A 23,544-nucleotide genomic window follows, 5' to 3' on the forward strand; every position below is an offset into this window, starting at 1 on the left:
CAGAACAATCCTAAGGAAACACTTATATACAACAATTCCAAGAATAATTTTTTTTTTTTTTGGTTTTTTTGGGTCACACCCGGCAGTGCTCAGGGGTTATTCCTGGCTCCAGGCTCAGAAATTGCTCCTGGCAGGCACAGGGGACCATATGGAATGCCGGGATTCAAACCGATGACCTCCTGCATGAAAGGCAAACGCCCCACCTCCATGCTATCTCTCCGGCCCCAACAATTCCAAGAATAATCTTATGGAAACTTTTTCATATACTACAATGACAGAGCACAATCGTAGATCACAGGACCAAAGAGATGCGCCATGAGTAAAAGGCTCTTGCCCGGTATGCAGCCAAGCAACCTTCCTGAGAGCCCTGCTAAGCTCGATGTCCAGGTGGGAAGCCAATAGCCAGCCCCCTAAATATTTAGTACACCGTTTGTTGTTGCTGTTGTTGGGACCCCATGCCATGGTGGCTGGAAGCTGGAGTCTGCACGCCCCGGGGGACTCTGCCCCGACCGTCCCTCCTGGCCCCGGACAGGGGAGACCACGGGGCCTGCGGAACCTGGAAGCAGACGGGACCCGGCTCGACTCTGGCATATATCCTAGAGAGTCAGTCCCCCAGCCGGCCAAGGGGCTTCTGAGTGCAGAGCCAGGAATGGCCCGAGTGCCACTGGGTGTGGCCCCCAAACCAACCCATCAAACAAGCTTTCAAATTTGTTTTAAAAAAGAATGACTGGGGGGCCGGAGAGATAGCATGGAGGGTAAGGCATTTGCCTTTCATGCAGAAGGTCATCGGTTCGAATCCCGGCGTCCCATATGGTCCCCCGAGCCGGCCAGGAGCGATTTCTGAGCATGAAGCCAGGAGTAACCCCTGACTGCTGCTGGGTGTGACCCAAAAACCAAAAAAAAAAAAAAAAAAAAAAAAGAATGACTGGGGGCCGGAGAGATAGCATGGAGGTAAGGTGTTTGCCTTTCATGCAGGAGGTCATTGGTTCGAATCCCGGCGTCCCATATGGTTCCCCGTGCCTGCCAGGAGCAATTTCTGAGCATGGAGCCAGGAGTAACCCCTGAGCACTGCTGGGTATGATCCAAAAACCACACACACACACACACACACACACACACACAAAGAATGACTGGGAGGAAATAAAGAATATCCGATCTATCTATCCATGATGGAATACTATGCAACTTTAAGAACAAAATCATGGGGGCCAGAGAGAGAGCACAACGGGAAGGCGTTTGCCTTGCACACAGCTGACCCAGGACAGACAGTGGTCCGATTCCCAGCATCTCATAGGGTCCCCTGAGCCTGCCCAGAGGAACCCCTGAGCACAGCCAGTGTGACCCCAAACAGACGCAGCAAAACCAGGTCCAAAGGAAACACACAGAATTGATCCACACAATTAACTTGGGGGCGTCTTGAGAGGGAAGAGGTTAGAGTATAATGGTGAAAGAAAGGTGGGTACACTGATGACGTGCATGCTGTTGGGAATATACCCGTGGAAAATCATTAACAATAGTATTCTAAACTTCAGAATCTTCTCCAATGAAGACATAGGGGTGCTAGAACAGCAGGGAGGACACTTGCCTTGTCACAGCTGACCTGAGTTGAATTCTCAGCACCCTATCTCACTTTCATTCAAATTAGGGAAGAGGTCCGAAGCATAGAATGTCTGGCCCGTACAGGGCACAAGCAGGGCCCTGGGCTGGATAGCACAAAAACTCCTGAGTATCACCAGGTGCAACCCTGGTGTTCCCCAGGATCTAGGGAATACCCCCCAAAAATAATTTATTATATGTAAGTAGATATGTAATTTATTGTATGTAAGTACCGTAGTGGATGCAATTAGGATGAAGATGAATGGAAGTGAATAAGGTAAAAAGAGTTCCACTTTACCAAGCATCCTGCGGTCCAATCTAAGATGCATTTCTATTTTTTGTTTGTGGAGGCCAAACCTGGTAGTTCTTGGTAGCATCAAGCTACTAAGCTACCAACTCAGTAACTACAAAGCCAAAGCTTAACTCTTGAGCTCTCTCCCTGGACCCAGAGATGCACATTTGAGTCTTACAGTGGACCAAGATGCTTTACAACTTGTCCGCTAGGTGGCAGTAATGGCCCGAAGGTGTGCATTCCTACCTGCCCAAAGTGGCCGCGGTTCCCTGATAAGTGGGGGCTACCGAGAGCCAGGGAGGTAGGTACTAGTAGAGGGTAAGGAAGGAGCTTCCCTTGCGACGGGGTCCAAGCCCACCACTATCAAGAATGTTCCCTGTTGGGACCGGAGCGATAGCACAATGGGTAGGGCATGCGGGTCTTGCGTGCGGAAGGTAGACCCAGGTTCAATCCCCAGCATCCATATGGTCCCTTGGGTCTGCCAGGAGTGATTTCATGTTTTTTCTTTTTTTCCTTTTTCCTTTTGCCGGGTGTGATTTCTGAACGCACAGCCAGGAGTAAGTCCTTAGCAATCCTGGCCCAAACGAAACAAAACAAAAATTAATTTTTCTATTTTGTTTTTTTTTGTATATTTTTATTTTATTAATTTTGATTTTATTGAAACCATTGTGATTTACAGAGTCCTTCATAGTTAGATTCCAGGTATACAATGAACCAGGGTCAATCCCACCACAAAGTCCACCCACCTATGCACCCCAAGTGCATCCCAAACACACCCACCCTGCCCACAGCCTGCTCATTTTAAGTTTAGATTGTTAAAAGTTTGGGTCTCAGGCCCGGAGAGATAGCACAGCGGCGTTTGCCTTGCAAGCAGCGATCCAGGACCAAAGGTGGTTGGTTCGAATCCCGGTGTCCCATATGGTCCCCCGTGCCTGCCAGGAGCTATTTCTGAGCAGACAGCCAGGAGTAACCCCTGAGCACTGCCGGGTGTGGCCCAAAAACCAAAAAAAAAAAAGTTTGGGTCTCTTCATTCCATTGTTGTCGCCTTTAGGTTGGGTATTTAATTTTGTTTTTTTAAACACTACCAATGCACTTGAGACCACTTGGTCCCTGGTCCCCATCCTTTCACTCAGTTTCTTTCCTTCATCTCGCTAGACTCTGGGGCCAAGGGTGTTCCAGGCACCTCCCATTTAGACCATTTCTTTTCTTCATTTTGTTATTCTAAATACCAAGTATAAGCGTGTATTTATCTTTCTTCTTTTTTCCTCCTCCTCCTCCTTCCCCTCTTCCTCCTCTTCTTCTTTACTTAATTTAACATAATATTTTCCATAATATGTTCCCTGGAAAAATAAAAGAATGTTCCCTGAGCAGAAACTGGGAGTAAAGAACTGAGCACAGGTAGGTGTGGCTCTAAAACAAAAACAAACAAATACACACACACACACACACACACACACAATACACATACAGAGAGTTGCAAAATCTCTGCCAGAGGGTTGCAGAAAATTCAGTTCTGGTGCTATTCAGGAGGCCATATCAGATGCGGGGATCAAATCTGGGTCAGCTGTGTGCAAGACAGCTGTCATACTAACACTCTGGCCCCCATACAGAACGTTCTTTTTTGGTTTTGGGGCCACACCCGATGCCGTTCAAGGGTTACTCCTGGCTCTGTGCTCAGAAGTTGCTCCTGGCAGGCTCAGAGGACCATATGGGATGCCAGAAATAGAACCGGGATATGTCCCACGTTGGCCACGTTCAAGGCAAATGCCTGCTGCTGTGCTATCTCTCCAGCCCATACAGAAAATTCTTGAGTCAGGGGCTGGAATGATAGTACAGTGGTTAGGCCACTTAAATTTCACATGATTGACCTAGATTTGATTTCCCCAGTACACCCAGGAGCACTATCCTGAGCACATCCAGGTATGCCTCCCCCACAGAAACAAAACAAAAATAAAATAAATTTCAAGTCGTTAGTAAAAAACTCTTAAGAACTGGGGCTGGAGCGATAGCACAGTGGTAAGGTGTTTGCCTTGCATGCGGCCAACACAGCACAGACCCAGGTTCGAATTCCAGCATCCCATATGGTCCCCCAAGCCTGCCAGGAGTGATTTCTGAATGCAGAGCCAGGAGTAACTCCTGAGTGCTGACAGGTGGGACCCAAAACCAAAAAAGAATTGTCTCATCCCAAACACTCAATAGCAATTTTATCATTAGTAATGCATATGGTACCCCAACAACCAGTGATCTCAGACCAAAGAGCTGCTAGGACAATTTTGAGCCCAACTGAATGTGCCTCCCTACCCCTACGGAAAATACCCAGAAACTTTCATCCCTATCACACTTCCTGGTCAGAGGTTTCCAGGCAGGGTCTGTCTGACAGGAGAATTTAGGACCTTACCCTATTTATAGCCAACAAGCTATCCTGGATCCTGCCAGAAAATACCAAATTCTTGGGGTTAGACAAAGGTTATTACTTCTGAAACCAGCAATAGACAGAGGGTTAGAATGAAGGTGATGAGATGCCCTGGGTCTCCCCATTTATCCTGAGGATTTTCAGATATCTGGAAGGACTAGGTACATGGAACTGGGGGGTTTCCAGCTTTTTTCCCCTTTTGTCTTTGTTTTTTGTTTTGGTTTTTGGGCCACACCTGACGGTGCACAGGGGATTTGAACCAACCACCTTAGGTCCTGGATCGGCTGCTTGCAAGGCAAACGCCACTGTGCTATCTATCTCTCCGGGCCCAGAAATTTTTTTTTTAAACTTGATTGATTGGTTTTTGGGCCACACCCAGAGGCACTCGGGTCACTCCTGGCTCTGAGCTCAGAAATCACCCTTGGCAGACTGGGGTACTACATGGGATGCGGGGAATAGAACCGGGACCCTCCAGAGTCAGTCGCATGCAATGCAAACAAGCGTCCCACTGCTGTGCTATCTCTCTGGCTCCCAGATCAGAAATTCTTTTTTTTGGGGGCCGGGCGGTGGCGCTGAAGGTAAGGTGCCTGCCTTGCCTGTGCTAGCCTTGGACAGACCGCGGTTCGATCCCCCGGTGTCCCATATGGTCCCCCAAGCCAGGAGCAACTTCTGAGCACATAGCCAGGAGTAACCCCTGAGCGTTACCGGGTGTGGCCCAAAAACCCAAAAAAAAAAAAAAAAGAAAAAAAAAAGAAATTCTTTTTTTTTCCTTTTTTGGTTTTTGGGTCACACCCAGCAGTGCTCAGGGGTTACTCCTGTCTCCATGCTCAGAAATTGCTCCTGTCATTCTCAGGGGACCATATGGGATGCTGGGATTCAAACCACCGACTCTCTTTATGAAAGGCAAACGCCTTACCTCCATGCTATCTCTCCGGTTCTAGATCAGAAATTCTTTTTTTTTGGTTTTTTGGGCCACACCCGGTAATGCACAGGGGTTACTCCTGGCTATGTGCTCAGAAGTTGCTCCTGGCTTGGGGGACCATATGGGATGCCGGGGGATCGAACCGCGGTCCGTCCAAGGCTAGCGCAGGCAAGGCAGGCACCTTACCTTTAGCACCACCGCCTGGACCCAGATCAGAAATTCTTGATCTGTTCATTTGTAGTTGTGCATTTGGGCTGTTTTCAGTGCCTGGCAGACACCTTCTATGTGGTCTTAGGAACCACTTTGCTCTTGCCTCTTCATTTTGTTGACTCCAAGCTGCCGGAAAATCATGTACATACCTGTTCTTTTATGCAAGGAAGCACCTGCAGATGGGGACAGTCAGTCTGAAGACAGCAAGATTAATTTCTCGGGGGGTTTCAGGCCACACCCTGCAGTGGTCAGGCTTACTCATGGCTCTGAGTTCAGGGATCACTCACAAGGAGGATTCGGTAACTACATGGCAAATCTGACACATGACAGGCTATGCCTTACCCACTATAAAGAGATTTGCCCCATCTCCTATGGTGGCTAATAATTTTCTAAAAGAAAATGCCTGCAGGAATCCTTAGCAAAAATGGGGATATTCCTGCAGGGACACCTTATAATGGGTACTCCTCTAGGGAACCCCCTCTCACACAAACAGTTGTGCATGATTCATATACAATGGTGACATTTCTGGCAAGACCCTTGTGTAATGGGGACATTCTTGAACAGTCATGCCTGTAGGACTTCACCTCTAAGTATCACAGAGTTTCTATCGCTATTAGTGTTAAAAAGGTGGAGGCTAGCTGGTGTGTGTGTGTGTGTGTGTGTGTGTGTGTGTGTGTGTGTGTAGGAGGCTCTTTTTTGGGGGGATCACACCCAATGGAGTTCAAGGGTTACTCATGGCTCTGCACTCAGAAATGATTCTTGGCAAGCTAAGGGGACCATCGGAATGCCAGTGATTGAATCCAGGTTGGTCACATGGAAGGCAAGCACACTCCCCGCTGTACTATTACTCACTAATAATATCAATAGAAGTCATACACCTGAGATGTGATTTAAAGAAGTCTTGGATCAACCCAGAAATTGTTCCTTTTCTTGTTAATTTTTCCAAAGTGGCATAGTCAAAGTTAGGGAGATGCTTGGAATTGTTGATGGTCTTTTGTGTTCTATGTATATGTATTCATAGATGCATGTCTGTGCAGTGTGTGCATATGTGTATGCATACTTGTGTGTCTGTATATGTGTTTGCTGTGGGCTTTATGCTCAGGGTTGGTTGCTTTTGCAGCATTCAAGGCAAGTGCCTTACTTTAAGCAGTATGTCTCTGATCCTTTGATGTTCTTATCATATTTTTTCCAGGAACAGCTACCCTCAGAATGTCCAGCCTAGGGGCCGGCGAGGTGGCGCTAGAGGTAAGGTGTCTGTCTTGCAAGCGCTAGCCAAGGAAGGACCGCGGTTCGATCCCCCAGCATCCCATATGATTCCCCCCAAACCAGGGGCAATTTCTGGGCACTTAGCCAGGAGTAACCCCTGAGCATTAAACAGGTGTGGCCCCCCCAAAAAACAAACAAACAAACAAAAAAAAAGAATGTCCAGCCTATGGATTGGATCCTGATTTCTGTATCTCAAAGGCTTTCAGAGTTCTTCAAATGGGTCCTGAATCTCCAAGTTCTTTCATGCCTTTTGGGCTAGTTTGACTTTGAGCCAATTTTTTTTTTTATTTAAATACATACCACAAAGTCAGTGGCCCCGATCCTGTTCTGTAACACATTTTCCCCAAATTTCAGGGCACCAATGTGGATACAATTTGGGTGAAACTTCCTTTGTATTTAAGCACAAATTCCAGGCTTTTATAGTTTTGACAAAATATACTCATTCTAATAGAGGAGAAATTTACATCTGAAGGAAATTAAGAATAGACAAAGCATTTCCAACGCCCTAGTTTATTAAAGATTGCATTTTCATCTGGTGGGTTGAAGGCAGGATATAACCTAGGTGTGAGTCAAATACAACTGTTGAGATCAGAGTGTTTACATTCATGAAGTCATGTTAAAGAATGAGAGACATGGGGCCGGAGAGATAGCATGGAGGTAAGGCGTTTGCCTTTCATGCAGGAGGTCATCGGTTCGAATCCCGGCGTCCCATATGGTCCCCCGTGCCTGCCAGGAGCAATTTCTGAGCCTGGAGCCAGGAATAACCCCTGAGCACTGCCGGGTGTGACCCAAAAACAAAACAAAACAAAAAAAAAAGAATGAGAGACATGATAACGTCATTGTTACAAAGGCCTGTTTACCAAGAGGCTGGAATCTTACATTGAATTTGAGGGGCAGATCTTCCATACATACTTGTCCAAAAAGAGAAAAAGTTTTCTTCCTTTCAAAGAAGAAAGCTTCTGTGAGAAATTACTCTTGACTCCCCTGACTATCTTCATTTTACCAAAGAACCCACGAGGCACCTTCTGCTTACTTGCTAGGAGACAGAAGCCCCACCTTTCATTGAGAAAGGGCTCACCTAGTCCAGAGATTAGGTGAGTTAGCTTGGAAATCTGATTCTTCCAGAATTTTATCACAAGCATCATCATTCAAACAGTTATGATGGATTTGCAGTAATCGATTGCTGGCACAGAAGGACAAACCCTGCACATTAAATTCAGCAGGACTCACTGGTGGTGACTGGGGGAGGAGAGCTCCAAAGCTCTCAGATCATTGCAAATGGAGCTATGAAGAGAGAAGGGCAGAGTTGTCACTGTCATTACCGAGACATCCCCTGCCAGCAGAGGCATCGTTAGTGGTAGATGTGATGCAGACATTCTTAATGTCTTAGGAGTCATCTTTGTGTTCAGGGGATGTGGCTTGAGAACAGTGAATAAAGTAAAGTCAAGGAGGGTTTGCACAGTTCTTGGTTTTGTTGTTACCCAAGAAAAGGCATTCATGACAGAGGGCCCATGTCAGCACTCCCATAAGGGTGCTGACGCTGCTCTCTCTCTGTTCCCTCAGTCAGATGACAGGGCTGTTCCTGGCTGGAAATTCCCAGAAGGGAATTCAGAGTAGGGAGGCTCAGCAGGCTGAATCAGCATGTTCTTGAAGAAGGGGTGTCTGTAGGCATGTAGGCAAAGACCTTCTGATAAGAAGATGGAGATTCATATCAGATGTGGAAATACAGCCATCAGAAACTTAGATCAAGAGGTTCAGTTTGTGTCAGAGCTCATGTTGGTAACAAGTTACCTGTACCATGTACCTCTTTATACCTGTTCTTGTCTCATGACTCACCTGGAATATTCAGAGCTCCCCTAGGATTCTAGGGGCTGAGTTATAAGATCTTTTTTTTTCTTGCACACACCTAGTGAAGCTCTGGAGATGTATGACACAATGGATGGAACCCAGGACTCTTGTATGCAAACACCAGACCTTGAGGTATCTCCCCTTGCCTCTTCCTTTGAGTTCTTTTTTAAATATTCTCATGCCAGAGCTTTAGTACAACTGAAGCAGCAACGACCATTCATGCCACTGACTTAGGTTCTATCCTCTGCACCCCATATGTCTCTCAAACCCATCCAAAGAACAGATCCAGGAGTAAGCTGGGAGTGACCTAAAACGTTACAATGAGGGTGAGAGAGGTGGCGCTAGAGGTAAGGCGTCTGCTTTGCAAGCGCTAGCCTAGGACAGACTGTGGTTCAATCCCCCAGCGTCCCATATGATCCCCCAAGCCAGAGACGATTTCTGGGTGCATAGCCAGGAGTAACCCCTGAGCATCAAATGGGTGTGCCCCCCCCCAAAAAAAAAAGTTAAAATGAGTTGAGTGTCTGTAATGTGGCTCAGTGCTGGATCACATGGCTTACCATGTATCCAGTGCATGGACTCCCAGAATTGTTTTAAAAAATAAAATACACCCTCTTTGTAAACCAGATTAGAACCACCACAGATGGAGGATAATTCCTGAAAGCTCAGGAAACCGGGGGTTCTGCATGTCTGTGTGCAGGTGAAGATGGTCAGTGAGGCTGCAGAAAATCTGGAATCTCTCTCTTCCCTTTGCCTGCACAGGGTCTGAGAAGGGTGATGCCCCGGCATGGCCACGTGAGGGTAGGCCACCCCACATCCTGAGCATGATTTCCCACTCAAGGGACTAATTTTGTGATTGCAGAGTCCTTAGAATTCTAGGGACAAAGAGTTATGATACTTTTTTGTTTTTTTTTTTGGTTTTTGGGCCACACCCGGTAACACTCAGGGGTTACTCCTGGCTATGTGCTCAGAAGTTGCTCCTGGCTTGGGGGACCATATGGGACACCGGGGGATCGAACCGCAGTCCGTCCAAGGCTAGCACAGGCAAGGCAGGCACCTTACCTTTAGCGCCACCGCCCGGCCCCAGTTATGAGATTTTTTTTCCCTCTGCAGCCAATACAGAACAAATCCTGGTTCGAATCCTGCCATCCCATAGGGTCCCCTGAGCCTGCCAGGAGCTAATTCTGAGCGCAGAGCCAGGAGGAATCCCTGAGTTCCACAGGGGGTGGTTCCCCCCCAAACCAAAACAATAGCAACAACAACAACAAAAACCTATAATCATCCAGCAAATTCAGATGCTGCATTTATTTTATTTATTTATGTATTTATTTATTTTGGTTTGTGGGTCACACTCAGCAGCGCTCAGGGGTTCTTCCTGGTTCTATGCTCAGAAATCGCTCCTGCCAGGCTCGGGGACCATATGGGGTGCGGGAATTCGAACCAATGACCTTCTGCATGCAAGGCAAATGCTTTACCTCCATGTTATCTCCCTGGCCCCTATTTTTGTTTTGGGGCCACACCCGGTGACACTCAGGGATTCCTCCTGTGTCATGCGCTCAGAAATCGCTCCTGACTTGGGGGCACCCTATGGGTTGCCGGGAGAATCGAACCGCGGTCCGTCCTACGCTAGCGTGTGCCAGGTAGACGCCTTACCGCTTGCGCCACCGCTCCTGCTGCACCGGGAAGGGGGCGCGCGCGCTCATATTTATTAGCACCGACGGCGCGCATTCCCCCCCCCCCCTCCCCAGCGCATGGCACCTCACTATGTCCACCTGGCCTCTCATTGGTTGCGCCTTAAAAGCGTGGACCAATCAGAACTCTCCTCGTGTCTCCATTCAGTCCAGCCCGCCCAGCCGCTGGGTAGGCGGGGAGAAAGCGGATCCCCTTCACCGCTCAACCAATGGGAAGGCCGAGCGAGAGTACGAAGGCCTTAACGATTGGCTGCCGCCGCGAGCCTTGTCAGAAGCGGATTGGCCCGTCACCGAGAGAGAGGCGGAAGCGCCCCGGAGAGCTGCAGCTGGGAGGGAACCTCGCGGTCCACCAGCCCCGTCCCGCCCAGTTGCTGGGATAGGGGGCGGATCCCCTTCACCGCTCGACCAATGGGAAGGCCGAGCGAGAGCACGCGGGCCGTAGCGATTGGCTGCCGCCGGGGATAGGGAGCGGATCCCTCCTCCGCTCCACCAATGGGAGGGCCGAGCGAGAGCACGCGGGCCGCAGCGATTGGCTACCGCCGCGGGCCCTGTAGGAAGCGGATTGGCCCGTGGCCGAGAGCGAGCGCGAGAGAGGCGGAAGCGCGCCGGCGAGCGGCGGCCGAGCGGGAGCCTTGCCGGGGGCGATGTGGCTCGCGGGCGGCGGCGGGGCTCTCGGGCTGGCGCTGCTGGTGGCGGCCGTGGCGGTGCGGAACGGTGGCGCCGCCAAGGCGGGCGAGGGGCTCGTGACGTGCGGGTCGGTGCTGAAGCTGTTCAACACGCAGCACCGGGTGCGGCTCCATTCCCACGACATCAAATACGGATCCGGTGCGGTGCGGTGCGCGGCCGGGGGCGGGGCCGGGCCGGGGCGGGGCCTGCAGGGAGATGCGGAGCCTTGAGGGGGCGGGGCCTGGTGGGAGGGCGGAGCCGGGAGTTGGGTGGGGCCTGGGTGGAGGGGCGGGGCGGGAGTTGGGGCGGGGCCTGTAGGGGTGAGGTGGGATTTGGGGGGCCTGGAGGGAGGGGCAGGGCCGGGAGTTGGGGCGGGGCCTGGAGGGAGGGGCGGGGCGGTGGCGCAAGCAGTGAGGCGGCTGCCTTGCACGCGCTAGCCTAGGACTCACCCGGGTTCGATTCCCACTGGCGGCCCATAGGGTCCCCCAAGCCAGGAGCGATTTCTGAGTGCATGAGCCGTGAGGAACCCCTGAGTGTCACCGGGTGTGGCTCCCCCAAAAAGAAGCAAAACAAAAAAGTTGCTTCTTAAAAATTAATGCAAGGAGGGCCAGAGAGACAGCATGGAGGTAGGGCATCTGTCTAGCATGCAGAAGGACGGGGTTTCGAATCCTGGCATCCCGTATTATGGTCTTCTCCCCCACCCAGCCTGCCAGGAGCGATTTCTGAGCTTAGAAGGGTCAGGAGGAACCCCTGAGTATCACCGCGGGTGACCCCCCCCAAAAAAAATGGGGGGCCGGAGAGATAGCATGGAGGTAGGACATTTATTTATTTGCCTTGCATGCAGAAGGACAGGGGTTCAAGTCACGGCATTTCGTATTATGGTTCCCCGAGCCTGCCAGGAAGGATTTCTGAGCACAGAGCCAGGAGGCACTCCTGAGCATCACAGGATGTGACCCAAAAACTGAAAAAAATGGGGGGCCTGGAGAGATAGCCTGGAGGTAGGGCGTTTGCTTTGCATGCAGAATCCGGTATCCCATATGGTCCCCCGAGCCTGCCAGGAGCGATTTCTGAGCTCAGAGTCAGGAGGAAGGAACCCTTGAGTGTCACCGGGTGTAACCCAAAAACCAAATATAAAAGTTAGAGGAACAGGGGCCGGGCGGTGGCGCTGGAGGTAAGGTGCCTGCCTTGCCTACGCTAGCCTAGGACGGACCGCGGTTCGATCCCCCGGCGTCCCATATGGTCCCCATATGTTACCAGGAGCAACTTCTGAGCGCATAGCCAGGAGTAACCCCTGAGCGTCACAGGGTGTGGCCCAAAAACAAAAACAAAAAAAAAAGTTAGAGGAACAGAGCCATAGGACAGTAGTTAGGATATTCGCTTTGTACACATATAACCCGGGTTCGATCCCCAGCATCCCATATGGTCCCCTGAGCCTGCCAGGAGCGATTTCTGAGCGTGGAGCCAGGAGTAACACCTGAGCGCTGCCGGGTGTGACCCAAAAACAAAACCAAAATAAGAAAAAAGAAAAGAAAAGGGGAAGAAAGGGGGTTCAGGCCTTGTAGCAGTTTGAGGTGATCCCGGGGGATGTTCCCAATGGAGAAGTGTCCAGGGAACGGGGTGCTGGAGGGAGACCTGCCTGGAAGCTCAGCAGAGAGCCAGCGGGCAGTTGGGGGGAGCGTGGACGCGGTCCCAGGCCCTCGAGGTAACTCAGGTTGTTGGGGTGTTTGGGGTGTCGCCCCTCAGGCAGCCGCCAGCAGTCGGTGACCGGCGTGGACGCATCGGATGACGCCAACAGCTACTGGAGGATCCGCGGAGGAGCGGACGGCGGGTGCCCACGCGGGGCCCCAGTGCGCTGCGGGCAGGCGGTGCGGCTGACACACGTGCTCACCGGCAAGAACCTGCACACACACCACTTCTCGTCTCCGCTGTCCAACAACCAGGTGGGGTGCACGGGGATGGGGGGCTCGCAGGGCTCAGGCTGGTGCAGGATGCAGGGATGGGGAGCACCGACTCCACCTGTTTCCTGCCCTAGCTTAAGATTCCTTTGGGAGGAGCACACCTGGTGACACTGAGGGTTTACTCCTGGCTCTGTGCTCAGAAATCGCTTCTGGGATGGGGCCGGAGAGATAGCATGGAGGTAAGGCCTTCCATGCAGAAGGACGGTGGTTGGAATCCCAGCATCCCATATGGTCCCCTGTGCCTGCCAGGGGCGATTTCTGAGTATGGAGCCAGGAGTAACCCCTGAGCGCCGCCGGGTGTGACCCAAAAACCAAAAAAAAAAAAAAAAAAAAAAAAAGAGAAATCGCTCCTGGCTTGGGGGACCACATGGGACATGGGGGATTGAACCCAGGTCCATCCTAGGTTAGCTACATGCAAGGCAGATGCCCTACCGCTTGCGCCATCGCTCCGGCCCCTAGCTTCAGATTCCTACCTTTTGACTGACTGCGTGTCCCTCTGGGGAGGGGACCCAGAGGAGGCTCGGCTAGATCCCATCTCCCGGAAGACAAGCCATGGGACCCCTACAGCATATGCTCCAGGCAGTCTCCACAGAGCAGAATGCACCAGACTCTGGTCTGGGCCCAGGAACTGGGCAGGAACAGTCCTGATAGCAGGAGGACTTTCCTGGTGCTGCCGTCAGTGGAACTGAAGGGTGCAGCATGGCCTTCCTATGGCTAGTAGGCAGAGATAACACAGCGGTAGGGCGTTTGTTTGCCTTGCATGCTGCTGACCCAGGACAGACCCATGTTTGAGCCCCAGCATCCTATATGGTTCCCTCGAGTCTGCCAGGAGCGATTTCTGAGTGCAGAGGCAGGAATAACCCCTGAGCACCGCTGGGTGTGACCCAAAAACAAAAACAAATTGAGATTGGGATGTGGCTGTCAGAGTTGGACTTTATGATAGGGGTGGGTGGGGTGCTAGAAAGATAAGGGATGGGGGCAACAGATGGAGGACAAAGGAGGCTGCAGCTGTGGGAGGGAGCAGTGCCCACACTGCACAGAGATGTATTTCTTTCGTATTTTATTTGGGGCCCCATCTTGTGAGCTCTGGAGAGTCATCCATAGGATGCTGAGCCCAGGGGCCAAGGACCAAAGCCTGGGCTCTCCCCAATTTGGTTCTCCCCAGTTTATGTTTCTTTTTTTTTTTTTTTTTTGGTTTTTGGGCCACACCCTGTGATGCTCAGGGGTTACTCCTGGCTATGCGCTCAGAAGTTGCTCCTGGCTTCTTGGGGGACCATATGGGACGCTGGGGGATCGAACCGTGGTCCGTCCTAGGCTAGCGCAGGCACCTTACCTCCAGCGCCACCGCCCGGCCCCCTGGTTTATGTTTCTTTTCTGGTTTTTCCTTTCCCTCTTCTTGTCCCCGCTGCCCCTTATCCTGTGATGACTGTCGCATCCATACTTGGTGTTGGTACCTTGCCTGCTTGGCTGTGATGTTCGCCAGAGGCTGCACACACGTTCTGGGCAGCATCGCCCTCCTCTCTCCGCTGCTTACACAACTTTGGAGCTCATTGGGGGTGGCAGACTTTAGGTGTGGCTGAGTATCTGAAGAGAGTGCTGGGTGCTGGGGTCATGATTGGGGTCCCATTTGTGGAGGCTCAGAAAGGGGAAAGGAAGGACATGAGGCCCAGAGACTTGGGACTGAGAGCTGCTGCCAGGCTAGAGACTACAGGTGACCTACTGTGCCTTTAGAAATGACCCGTGTGCTCCCCATCCTACACCCCTAGGAGGTGAGCGCCTTTGGCGAAGATGGCGAGGGCGATGACCTGGACCTGTGGACCGTCCGCTGCTCGGGGCAGCACTGGGAGCGGAAGGCCTCTGTGCGTTTCCAGCATGTGGGCACCTCCGTTTTCCTGTCAGTCACCGGGGAACAGTATGGGAGCCCCATCCATGGGCAGCAAGAGGTGCACGGCATGCCCAGTGCCAACGCACACAACACCTGGAAGGCCATGGAAGGCATCTTCATCAAGCCCAGCCCGGAGCCCTCTGCAGGTCACGATGAACTCTGAGCCTGGGGGCCTCGGCGGATGCAGGGAACAGGGCAGAGGGCCACAGAGCCACTCTTGGTACAGACTGTGGGTTTGAGGGAGTTCTCAAGTGCCTTGATTAAAGAAGACCCGTCAATGTGGGGCTTTTGTTTGGTTCTCTTTCTTTTATAGCCACACCTGATTATACTCGGGCATCTTCCCAGCTTTGTGCTTGGAGGTTGCTCCTGGGGATGCTCAAAAGATTTTTATTGTTACATGGAATGTTTGGATCTCCCAGATATAATGCCTTCACTCCAGCCCTTTTGAGACACCTCTCTGGCTCCGTGATTATGTCTTTTTTTTTTTTTTTTGGTTTTTGGTTTTTGGGCCACACCTGGCAATGCTCAGGGGTTACTCCTGGCTCTATGCCCAGAAATCGCTCCTGCCAGGCTTGGGGGATTTGAACCACCGACCTTCTGCATGCAAGGCAAATGCATTACCTCCATGCTGTCTCTCCAGCCCCATATGTCTTTTTAAGAGTCATATCTGGGGCCCGGAGAGATAGCACAGCGGCGTTTGCCTTGCAAGCAGTCGATCCAGGACCAAAGGTGGTTGGTTCGAATCCCAGTGTCACATATGGTCCCCCATGCCTGCCAGGAGCTATTTCTGAGCAGACAGCCAGGAGTAACCCCTGAGCACCGCTGGGTGTGGCCCAAAAACCAAAAAAAAAAAAAAAAAAAAGTCATATCTGGCAATGTTCAAGGCTTGCTTCTAACTCTGCACTTAAGGATCACTCCTAGTGGAGCTCAGTGATCATATGGGATCTAGGGATCAAACCTGAGTCAGCTGCATGCAAGGCAAGTGCCCTGTAGCAGGTCAGCCCCTGAAGAGGTTGACTGATGGAGGGATGGAGAATGAGGCCCTTTTCTTCCAGCTCGGAGCACGCGTCTGCCACCCTGTCTAGCCCACGGTTCTGAGGTGAAACAGCGGGTAAACAGCTCGCAGACAATCAGGCTCGTGGAAATATTTGCTTTATTCGGATGGACAAAACTGAAGTCCAAAGACTCAGATTCAGTTCCAGCCAGCAATAAGCTCCTCGCCTTCCACAGACCCTTGCTCTTATACTCCAGAGTCAGGTCCCACCCAATGGTGGGATCAGATACCAACCAATGGTGGAAGCAGAATCAGGTCCTACCCTAGGGTGGGGGCAGAATGCCAGGTCACACCCTAGGGTAGGGCACAGATTAGGGTGAGCAACATAGTAATCCCCCAAAATATTTACATACACAACAATTCCCCCTTTTGTTTTTAGTAAACAAACAATATTTCTACAATTATTAAAAGAAAAATTAGTCAATAATAAAAGAGCGGCTGTTTGCATAAGCGCATCACAGGAAAATGTAAAGAAAAACTTCTAACCTAAGCACAGGGTGTCTAAAACCAGAAACATGTATCAAGGAATCAACTACAAGCTCCTGAGAAGATAAATCTAAGACGTACATAGATCTTTCGAAGAGACACCAGAAAGGTTGTGTAGCAGGCAAGAAGAAGCACCTTTTCTTTATTTGTTGTTGTTGTTGTTGGTGGTGGTGGTGGTCGTTTTTGGGTCACACCTGGCAGTGCTCAGGAGTTATTCCTGACTCCACGTTCAGAAATCGCTCCTGGCAGATACCGGCATTTGAACCAATGACCTTCTGCATGAAAGGCCAATGCCTCACCTCCATGTTCGGCCTCCATGCTATCTCTCCAGCTCCATTTTCATTCAAGTTCAGGTAGACCAGAAAGCCCATCTTTGAGGGCATTGAACTAGGCCTTTATTTCGGAAGAAGAGGCACATACACCCTCTGCACAGTGGGGAGCCACTGCAATGATGATCAATAGGTATCTGAACTTGGTCCAAGTTCTTAATCCAGTCTGAAGTCCATAAGATGTCTGAAATTGATGTCGACTATTTATAGATGGGAGCTTAAGTCACAAACCAAAACAAAATGTTTAAGGCAGAGACCCTCCCTGTGTAAATAAACAACTTGAGGGCCCATCCAAAATGGATGGAACCTTCTATAAACCTAGTATTTTGCCTATGATGCACCCACGCAAAAAACCCTGAGAACAGACAAAAATATCATTTGGGAAATTATAGACAATAATATATAACTCACAAACCTAAAGTCAAGAAAGCAAAACCTTAATGTAATACAACATCGATTCCTAATATTAAAAACTAAAATAGAAAAACATTAATTACGATAGTCAAAAGAAGTGTAGTACCAAACATAACTTCAAAGGATTACAGTTATGGGAAAAACAACAGATGTAATTTCTACAGAGTTCAATACCAATCTGTAAATATGAGGGGTCTGGAACTCCAAAAAGACCGGCAGAAGACACTTGATGGGTCTGGAAAAGCGGGTTGAAGCCTTGTACAGGAGATAACATCAGCTGAATGAAGAAGGAAGGCCAGTACAGTCATCCATGTATTGGGGCATCCCCAAGCGTTACATCATTACATCATAAGTTGGTTGGGCTTCTGTATTTCCTTTGGGATCGGTGCAATCTTGGGGTAGCCATTGTAGAAACGGTCAACAATAGCATTTTGTATGTGGATGGAAAACCAGAAATTCAGATAGCACAGTTTAACTGGGATCCAGAGACTGTGGGTCTTGTCCATGGATCTTTTCTCTGGTGTTACATTGTGACACAAATCCCAGGTGGCTTCATTTCCAACAAGTTTGCAGCATATATGGTGTAAAACTCCAACAGTCATGGATTTCTTCTTCCCGCCGAGATCAGGAAGCTTGTAGTTGTGGGTGAAGGAGATGGGTTGCACATGTGAAATCCTGAAAATTAAAATGTTAAGGACTAGGAAGAGAGAAGGAAGGATAAGGAAGACTAATTTGGGGAAGATAAAGTTAGGAAAAAGGAAACTATATACAAAATATGCAGAACAGACAGACACTAAACAAGACATACATACACAGACTTCACAAAAAATATGGCCATAACACTCACTCATACTAAAAAATATTTGTTGGAAAGGATCCAAAATAGAGCAAAAGAAAAGAGAATTCAGCTGAATCAATTAAAAGCTCCTTAAAATGTAATAGCCGGCAATTGTTTAGATAAATCATTTCAAATTCACTAAAAATATTTTTTTGCCTAGCAGATCTGAAAGAGAATTTCATGCGTAATACAAACATGGACAACTCTACTATACGTGTATATCAGTATATATACAAAGTTATTGTATAACAGTAACTTTATGATAATCATAGGCAAGAAGCACTGTGAAGAAAGTCCACCTAAAATTATCATTATGTAAGCGTCTTAAAACCTAAATTGAGGGAAATAAAGCAATGATGTTAAAATAAAAAGAGTGAAAGTCGTTAAATGAGTATACCTAGAAAGAAAAACAACATTAATATGATGAGAAATTTCTCTTTCAGGTGAACCTTGACTAAATTAATTTGTAAAATTTCATGATTAACTGAGACCTAGAGCAATAATGAAATTAAGACATAAATCCATCCTACAAGGAAACACATTGGGGATTCATGATTTTCAATCTATATTCATTGATCATGCCTGTGGAAAGAATCCTAGAGCATTAATAACAACTGATAAGGAAGTAAAATGATTATCTGGTGTTCATTGTAGATCTCTAAGAAGTATAAAACAGGATGTATGCTGCTGTGGATTTCACCAATGTATTAGGGACTTTTTTGATCTTCTTGTCATCAAAATTGATCCAGTGTTGTTTTGCAGCAATTTTACAGTATGAAGTACAGTGTCCATAGTGAACTTTACCATAATGGTTTGACACCGATGATAAGTTCTATTTCTTAATCTTGCTTTTATTCTCTGAAGTGAATTCCTCTAAATTGAGGTCTTCTAAAGGAAAATCTACATAAGTATGCAATTTTTTGGGGCCGGAGAGATAGCATGGAGGTAAGGCGTTTGCCTCTCATGCAGGAGGTCATCGGTTCGAATCCCGGCGTCCCATATATGGTCCTCCCGTGCCTGCCAGGAGCAATTTCTGAGCCTGGAGCCAGGAATAACCCCTGAGCACTGCCGGGTGTGACCCAAAAACCACAAAAAAAAAAAAAAAAAAAGTATGCAATTTTTTTATTTGTTGGCCATCAAAAGCAAAACGTTTCAAGTGTATTATAAGTACTGGTGGCAGTTTCCATAAGTACGTTTTCTTTGAAAAATCCCTTCTATTTTTGCAACTGTTGCACAGAACTTTGTTGTCATTTCTTAATTCTTCTTCTTTAAAAAATTCAGAGAGGCATTCCTGTAATGTACATTTATCTGTAGATGTAACAGCCAAAGACAAATGAACAAATGTCTCATAAACCTCAGACTTTTGGTGGCAAGTGAGACACTGGAGTATAGATTTGAATTGTCCTTGAAAGAGATCATAAATAATAGATTTATGAGCCTTTTGGTGTTCTGGACTAAATTGTTCATAATTTTCATTTCCCATGAGATGTGTAGTTTTGTCTGTCATTAGATTTACAGTAAGCAAGTCCTGATGTAATCCCTCTATTAGGAACATCAGTAGTTCGTGAGGATCCTGCTGATTGTGTCCAGCAAACTGGTCATTAAGTAAACCAATTGTTACTTTGAAGCTTTCAGGGTTAATATATCTATGAAATCCATTTCCCATGGTTTTGATGAGCCGACCAAATTCTTCGGCTAATTTACCTTCATGCCCCATCGGATTTTTCTTGTTAATATCCTTTTTATAATGATCTTTATAAAAATACTGAGTTAAGTCTGAAATATTATACAAGCATTGCAATATTGAGTTCATGTAGCAAGAGTTTCCTATATTTTGGAGCCCAGTTAAGACAGATTCCTGTCTTTCCTTTTGCATCTCGGAGTGTAAGGGTTTATCACTACCATCAGTCTCACTCATTGTATGGTGTGTGACAGCTAAATCGTTCCCCCCCAGAGACCTCAGTAATATTACTGCTGTTAGTGTCTGAAGTATTCTGTTTTTTCTCTGAAGGGGAGTTTGTAGTCTGAACCTGATCATTTGTGCTAGCCCGATTTCTAACAAGACATAATGGAACCCAAAATTTCTTGGGAGGGTCATCATTTATAGAAACATAGGCATAACCCCTTCCTCTTAGGAGAAGATAGCCAGCTATCCATTTTTCATCCTCCTTGATCCAAATAGGTTTATGGGTTGTTTCTTGTCTCTGAATATCTTCTTTAAAATGTCTTTCCGCTGCAGTGTAACTTTCCCCTTGGGGTAAGTTAAAGTAATTTAGTGTGATAAGAGTCAAAGATAGCAAATCCGTTGGTGGTAAACCTCTTTTTCTATTTTTTTGCAATTGAGTTTTTAAGGTTCTGTGAGTCCTTTCTACAATGGCCTGTCCCCTACAATTGTAAGGAATTCCTCTGAGATGTCTTATCTGCCATTCCTTACAAAAAAATTCAAAAGTTTTGCTAACATAGGCTGGCCCATTATCAGTTTTTATAGAATATGGAATACCCATCACAGAGAAACATTGTAAAAGAAAACTACAAGCAGCCTTAGATTTTTGAGAAGACATGGGAATTGCCCACATAAACCGAGAATAAGTGTCCACCACAACATGAAGATAAGGTTTCCTTGGAAATAAATCTGTTTGAGTTATATCCATTTGCCAAAGTTTGTTAGACTGTAAGCCTCTTGGGTTTGCTCCTGCTATGTGAGTCTTTTTTGTTAACGGTGCACATACGTTGCAGTTTTCTACGATTTCTCTAGCTTGCCTCCATGGAATTTGGTAATTCACATGTAAACGGCGAGCATTTGTGTGTAGGGCTGAATGTTCCTCTATAGGTGATTTAAATATAGGCATTGCTAGCAAGTCAGCAGTTTTATTTCCTTGAGCCATAGGTCCTGGAAGACCTGAGTGGGCTCTAATATGTGTGATGAAGATGGGCTCAGTTCGTTTTTGAAGAAGCTGCTGTAATTGTTTAAGTAAGTCCTGTATGATCGGGTTATTAGCATTAAGGGATGCAGTGGCTATCACATGACATAAATTTACCACATACAAAGAATCAGAAACTATATTCATGGCTTCAGATACATTTTCTAATAGGTAAATTAACGTTGCTAATTCAACTTTCTGTGCAGATTTATATTTGGTATCTATGGTCATATTAATGTTGTCTCCAGTTATTCCTCCTTTTCCATTTTGGGATCCATCAATGTAAAAAACCTTGGCATTGGGAATAGGGGAATCCCGAACAATTGAAGAAATAACAAACTGAGTTTTCTTTAAAAAGTCCCAAATTTTTCCTGCTGGATAATGGGAGGATATTTCTCCTGTGAAATCTGAGAGGGCCCTTTGTAGAGATTCATTAATTGGCAATATTGACTCAATTTCCTTTTTTGGTACTGGCAAAACTATTATATCTGGATCAAAACCTAGTAAGGATATAGATCTGAGTCTTGCCTTGATAATAATCTCTGAAATCAGTTGTAAGTAGGGGACAACTGAGCGAGGTTTTTTGTTATGTAAATACACCCATTCCAAAGGTCCTGACTGTTGCATCAAGGCCCCTGTGGGGGTTTCTATAGTAGGGAAGATTAACAGTAATACCTTTTCTCCTGGGATGAATCTTGAGAGAAACGATTTTTGTAATCTGCTCAAGAAGATGTCCAATTCATTTTTTGCAGCTGTTGTTAAATTTCTCGGGCTATCTAAAGCAGGATCACCCTCCAACGTTTTAAACAGATTAGATAACTCTGCATTTGGGATTCCTAGTGCAGGGCGGAGCCAATTTACATTTACGTCACCTAAAAGTCTCTGAAAATCATTAAGCGTTCTGAGGTTTTCTTTTTTGATAGAAAATTTTTGTGGACGTATAGACGTCCGGTCCAAAATAAAACCCAAATATTGATACGGTGGCATTATCTGTATTTTTTTCTAAAGCTATTTTCAGTCCTGATGTTTGTAAACAGTCAGTAACATAAGAGTATAATTCCTGTAAATCTGTTTCGTTGTTCATTGTGAGCAAGATATCATCTGTATAATGAAATATCATGGCTTGAGGAAATTTTTCACGAGCAGGGCTCAAAACCTTATCTACAAAAAACTGACACATGGTTGGGGAATTCAGCATGCCTTGGGGGAGAACAGTCCATTGGAAACGTCTGCAGGGATGGGTATTATTGAGAGAAGGAACTGAGAATGCAAAACGTTTTTTATCATCTGGGTGGATAGGAATATGGTAGAAGCAGTCTTTCAGATCAATTATAATTAGTGGCCATTCCTTTGGAATAACTACAGGTGATGGTAAACCAGTCTGCAATTTGCCCATAGGTATCATGGATAAATTTATAGCTCTAAGATCCATCAAAAGTCTCCATTTACCGGATTTCTTTTTTATAGTGAATATAGGTGAATTCCATTGAGAAAAAGATGGTTCAATATGTCCTAAACTTAGCTGTTCCTCCACTAATTCTGTCAGCACCTTTAATTTATCAGTTTTAAGGGGCCACTGACCTGTCCAAATTGGTTCATCAGATTTCCATTTTATTTTTATTGGTGCTGGTGTTTTTACGGCAGTGGCCCCCACTAAAATTTTTTGGTTTTTAAATCAAAAGAAGGTTCGGGCTCTTCTGGAGCTAATGGGATGTGGAATTCTGCTTTCCACTGTTTGTGTAGGTCACGGCCCCACAGGGATGGTGAAAATGGGCCCACGTGAGGTCTGATTATTGCTTTTTGATTTTCTGGGCCGTAAAATAGTATAGTCCTCGTACTCAACAGACAGGAACTCAGGCCTCCTAGTCCTTCTAGGGAATACGGGATTTCCTGAAGAGGCCAATTTTCTGGCCATTCTTTATCAGAAATTACGGTAACCTGAGCACCCGTATCTATCATTCCATCAAAGGGTTTGCCTTCCAAGTGAAGTTTGATCATTGGGTGTTCATCTTTACATTTAGTAACCAGAGCCACGATTGGGTTTTGAGCAGCATCCGGATCTGTGCTTCCAAAACCTCCAATTCTAGTCTTATCTGAAGTCCCAAATTTGACATAAGGCACTATTACTATCTGGGCAATCGCTTCTCCTTTTTTAAAGGTCCATGTAACTGGTACAGTAATAACTACAATGATTTCTCCCATAGAATCTGAGTCAATGACACCAGTGATTACTGATATACCCTTTATGTTGAGGGAACTTCTTTTTTTTTTTTTTTTTTTTGTTTTTTGGGCCACACCCTGCGGTGCTCAGGGGTTGCTCCTGGCTATCTGCTCAGAAATATCTCCTGGCAGGCACGGGGGAACATATGGGACACCGGGATTCGAACCAACCACCTTTGGTCCTGGATCGGCTGCTTGCAAGGCAAATGCTGCTGTGCTATCTCTCCGGGCCCTGAGGAAACTTCTGCCAAGAATCAAACCCATGGTATCTGGGGGTGGCGGGCCTACAATGCCAGTTTCTAACATGTAAGGGCATGCTCCTGGGTAAATTGTAATGTCCTCTGGGCATAATATGTCTAATCCGGCACTCCCTGAAGTAGAGTGGATTAATTCCCTTATCGTGATGAATTTTCTTGGGCTGGGCTTGGAAGGATTATTGTCTGTGAACTTTGCCCCTGATTTGGAAGGGCCTGGGGGGAGGCCCTGTGGGCGTTTCCCTGCATCTTGTATGTGTGTTCTTTTTTTTTTTTTTTTTTTT

The 23,544-nt window shown here is 47.3% G+C and overlaps 1 protein-coding gene across 1 annotated transcript; it reads left to right on the forward strand.

The window, feature by feature from the left end:
• The first annotated feature begins 10,879 nt into the window (after window positions 1-10,879).
• On the forward strand, window positions 10,880-15,026 carry SDF2L1 (stromal cell derived factor 2 like 1). The gene is made up of 3 exons (XM_049790743.1): window positions 10,880-11,060; window positions 12,645-12,841; window positions 14,626-15,026. Exons 1-3 carry the CDS (start codon window positions 10,880-10,882, stop codon window positions 14,905-14,907), a joined length of 660 nt encoding a protein of 219 aa, XP_049646700.1. The 3' UTR covers window positions 14,908-15,026.
• Window positions 15,027-23,544: the final 8,518 nt, after the last annotated feature.

This window comes from Suncus etruscus, chromosome 17, assembly GCF_024139225.1.
Source record: "Suncus etruscus isolate mSunEtr1 chromosome 17, mSunEtr1.pri.cur, whole genome shotgun sequence".
Taxonomy (NCBI): Eukaryota; Metazoa; Chordata; class Mammalia; order Eulipotyphla; family Soricidae; genus Suncus; species Suncus etruscus.

Bases quoted from the DNA above. Each gene is read 5' to 3' on its own strand.
- SDF2L1 (XM_049790743.1), top strand. From the start codon at position 10,880: ATGTGGCTCGCGGGCGGCGGCGGGGCTCTCGGGCTGGCGCTGCTGGTG. The intron at 11,061-12,644 runs GTGCGGTGCGGT...GTCGCCCCTCAG, and splicing joins CGACATCAAATACGGATCCG to GCAGCCGCCAGCAGTCGGTG. The intron at 12,842-14,625 runs GTGGGGTGCACG...CTACACCCCTAG, and splicing joins CTCCGCTGTCCAACAACCAG to GAGGTGAGCGCCTTTGGCGA.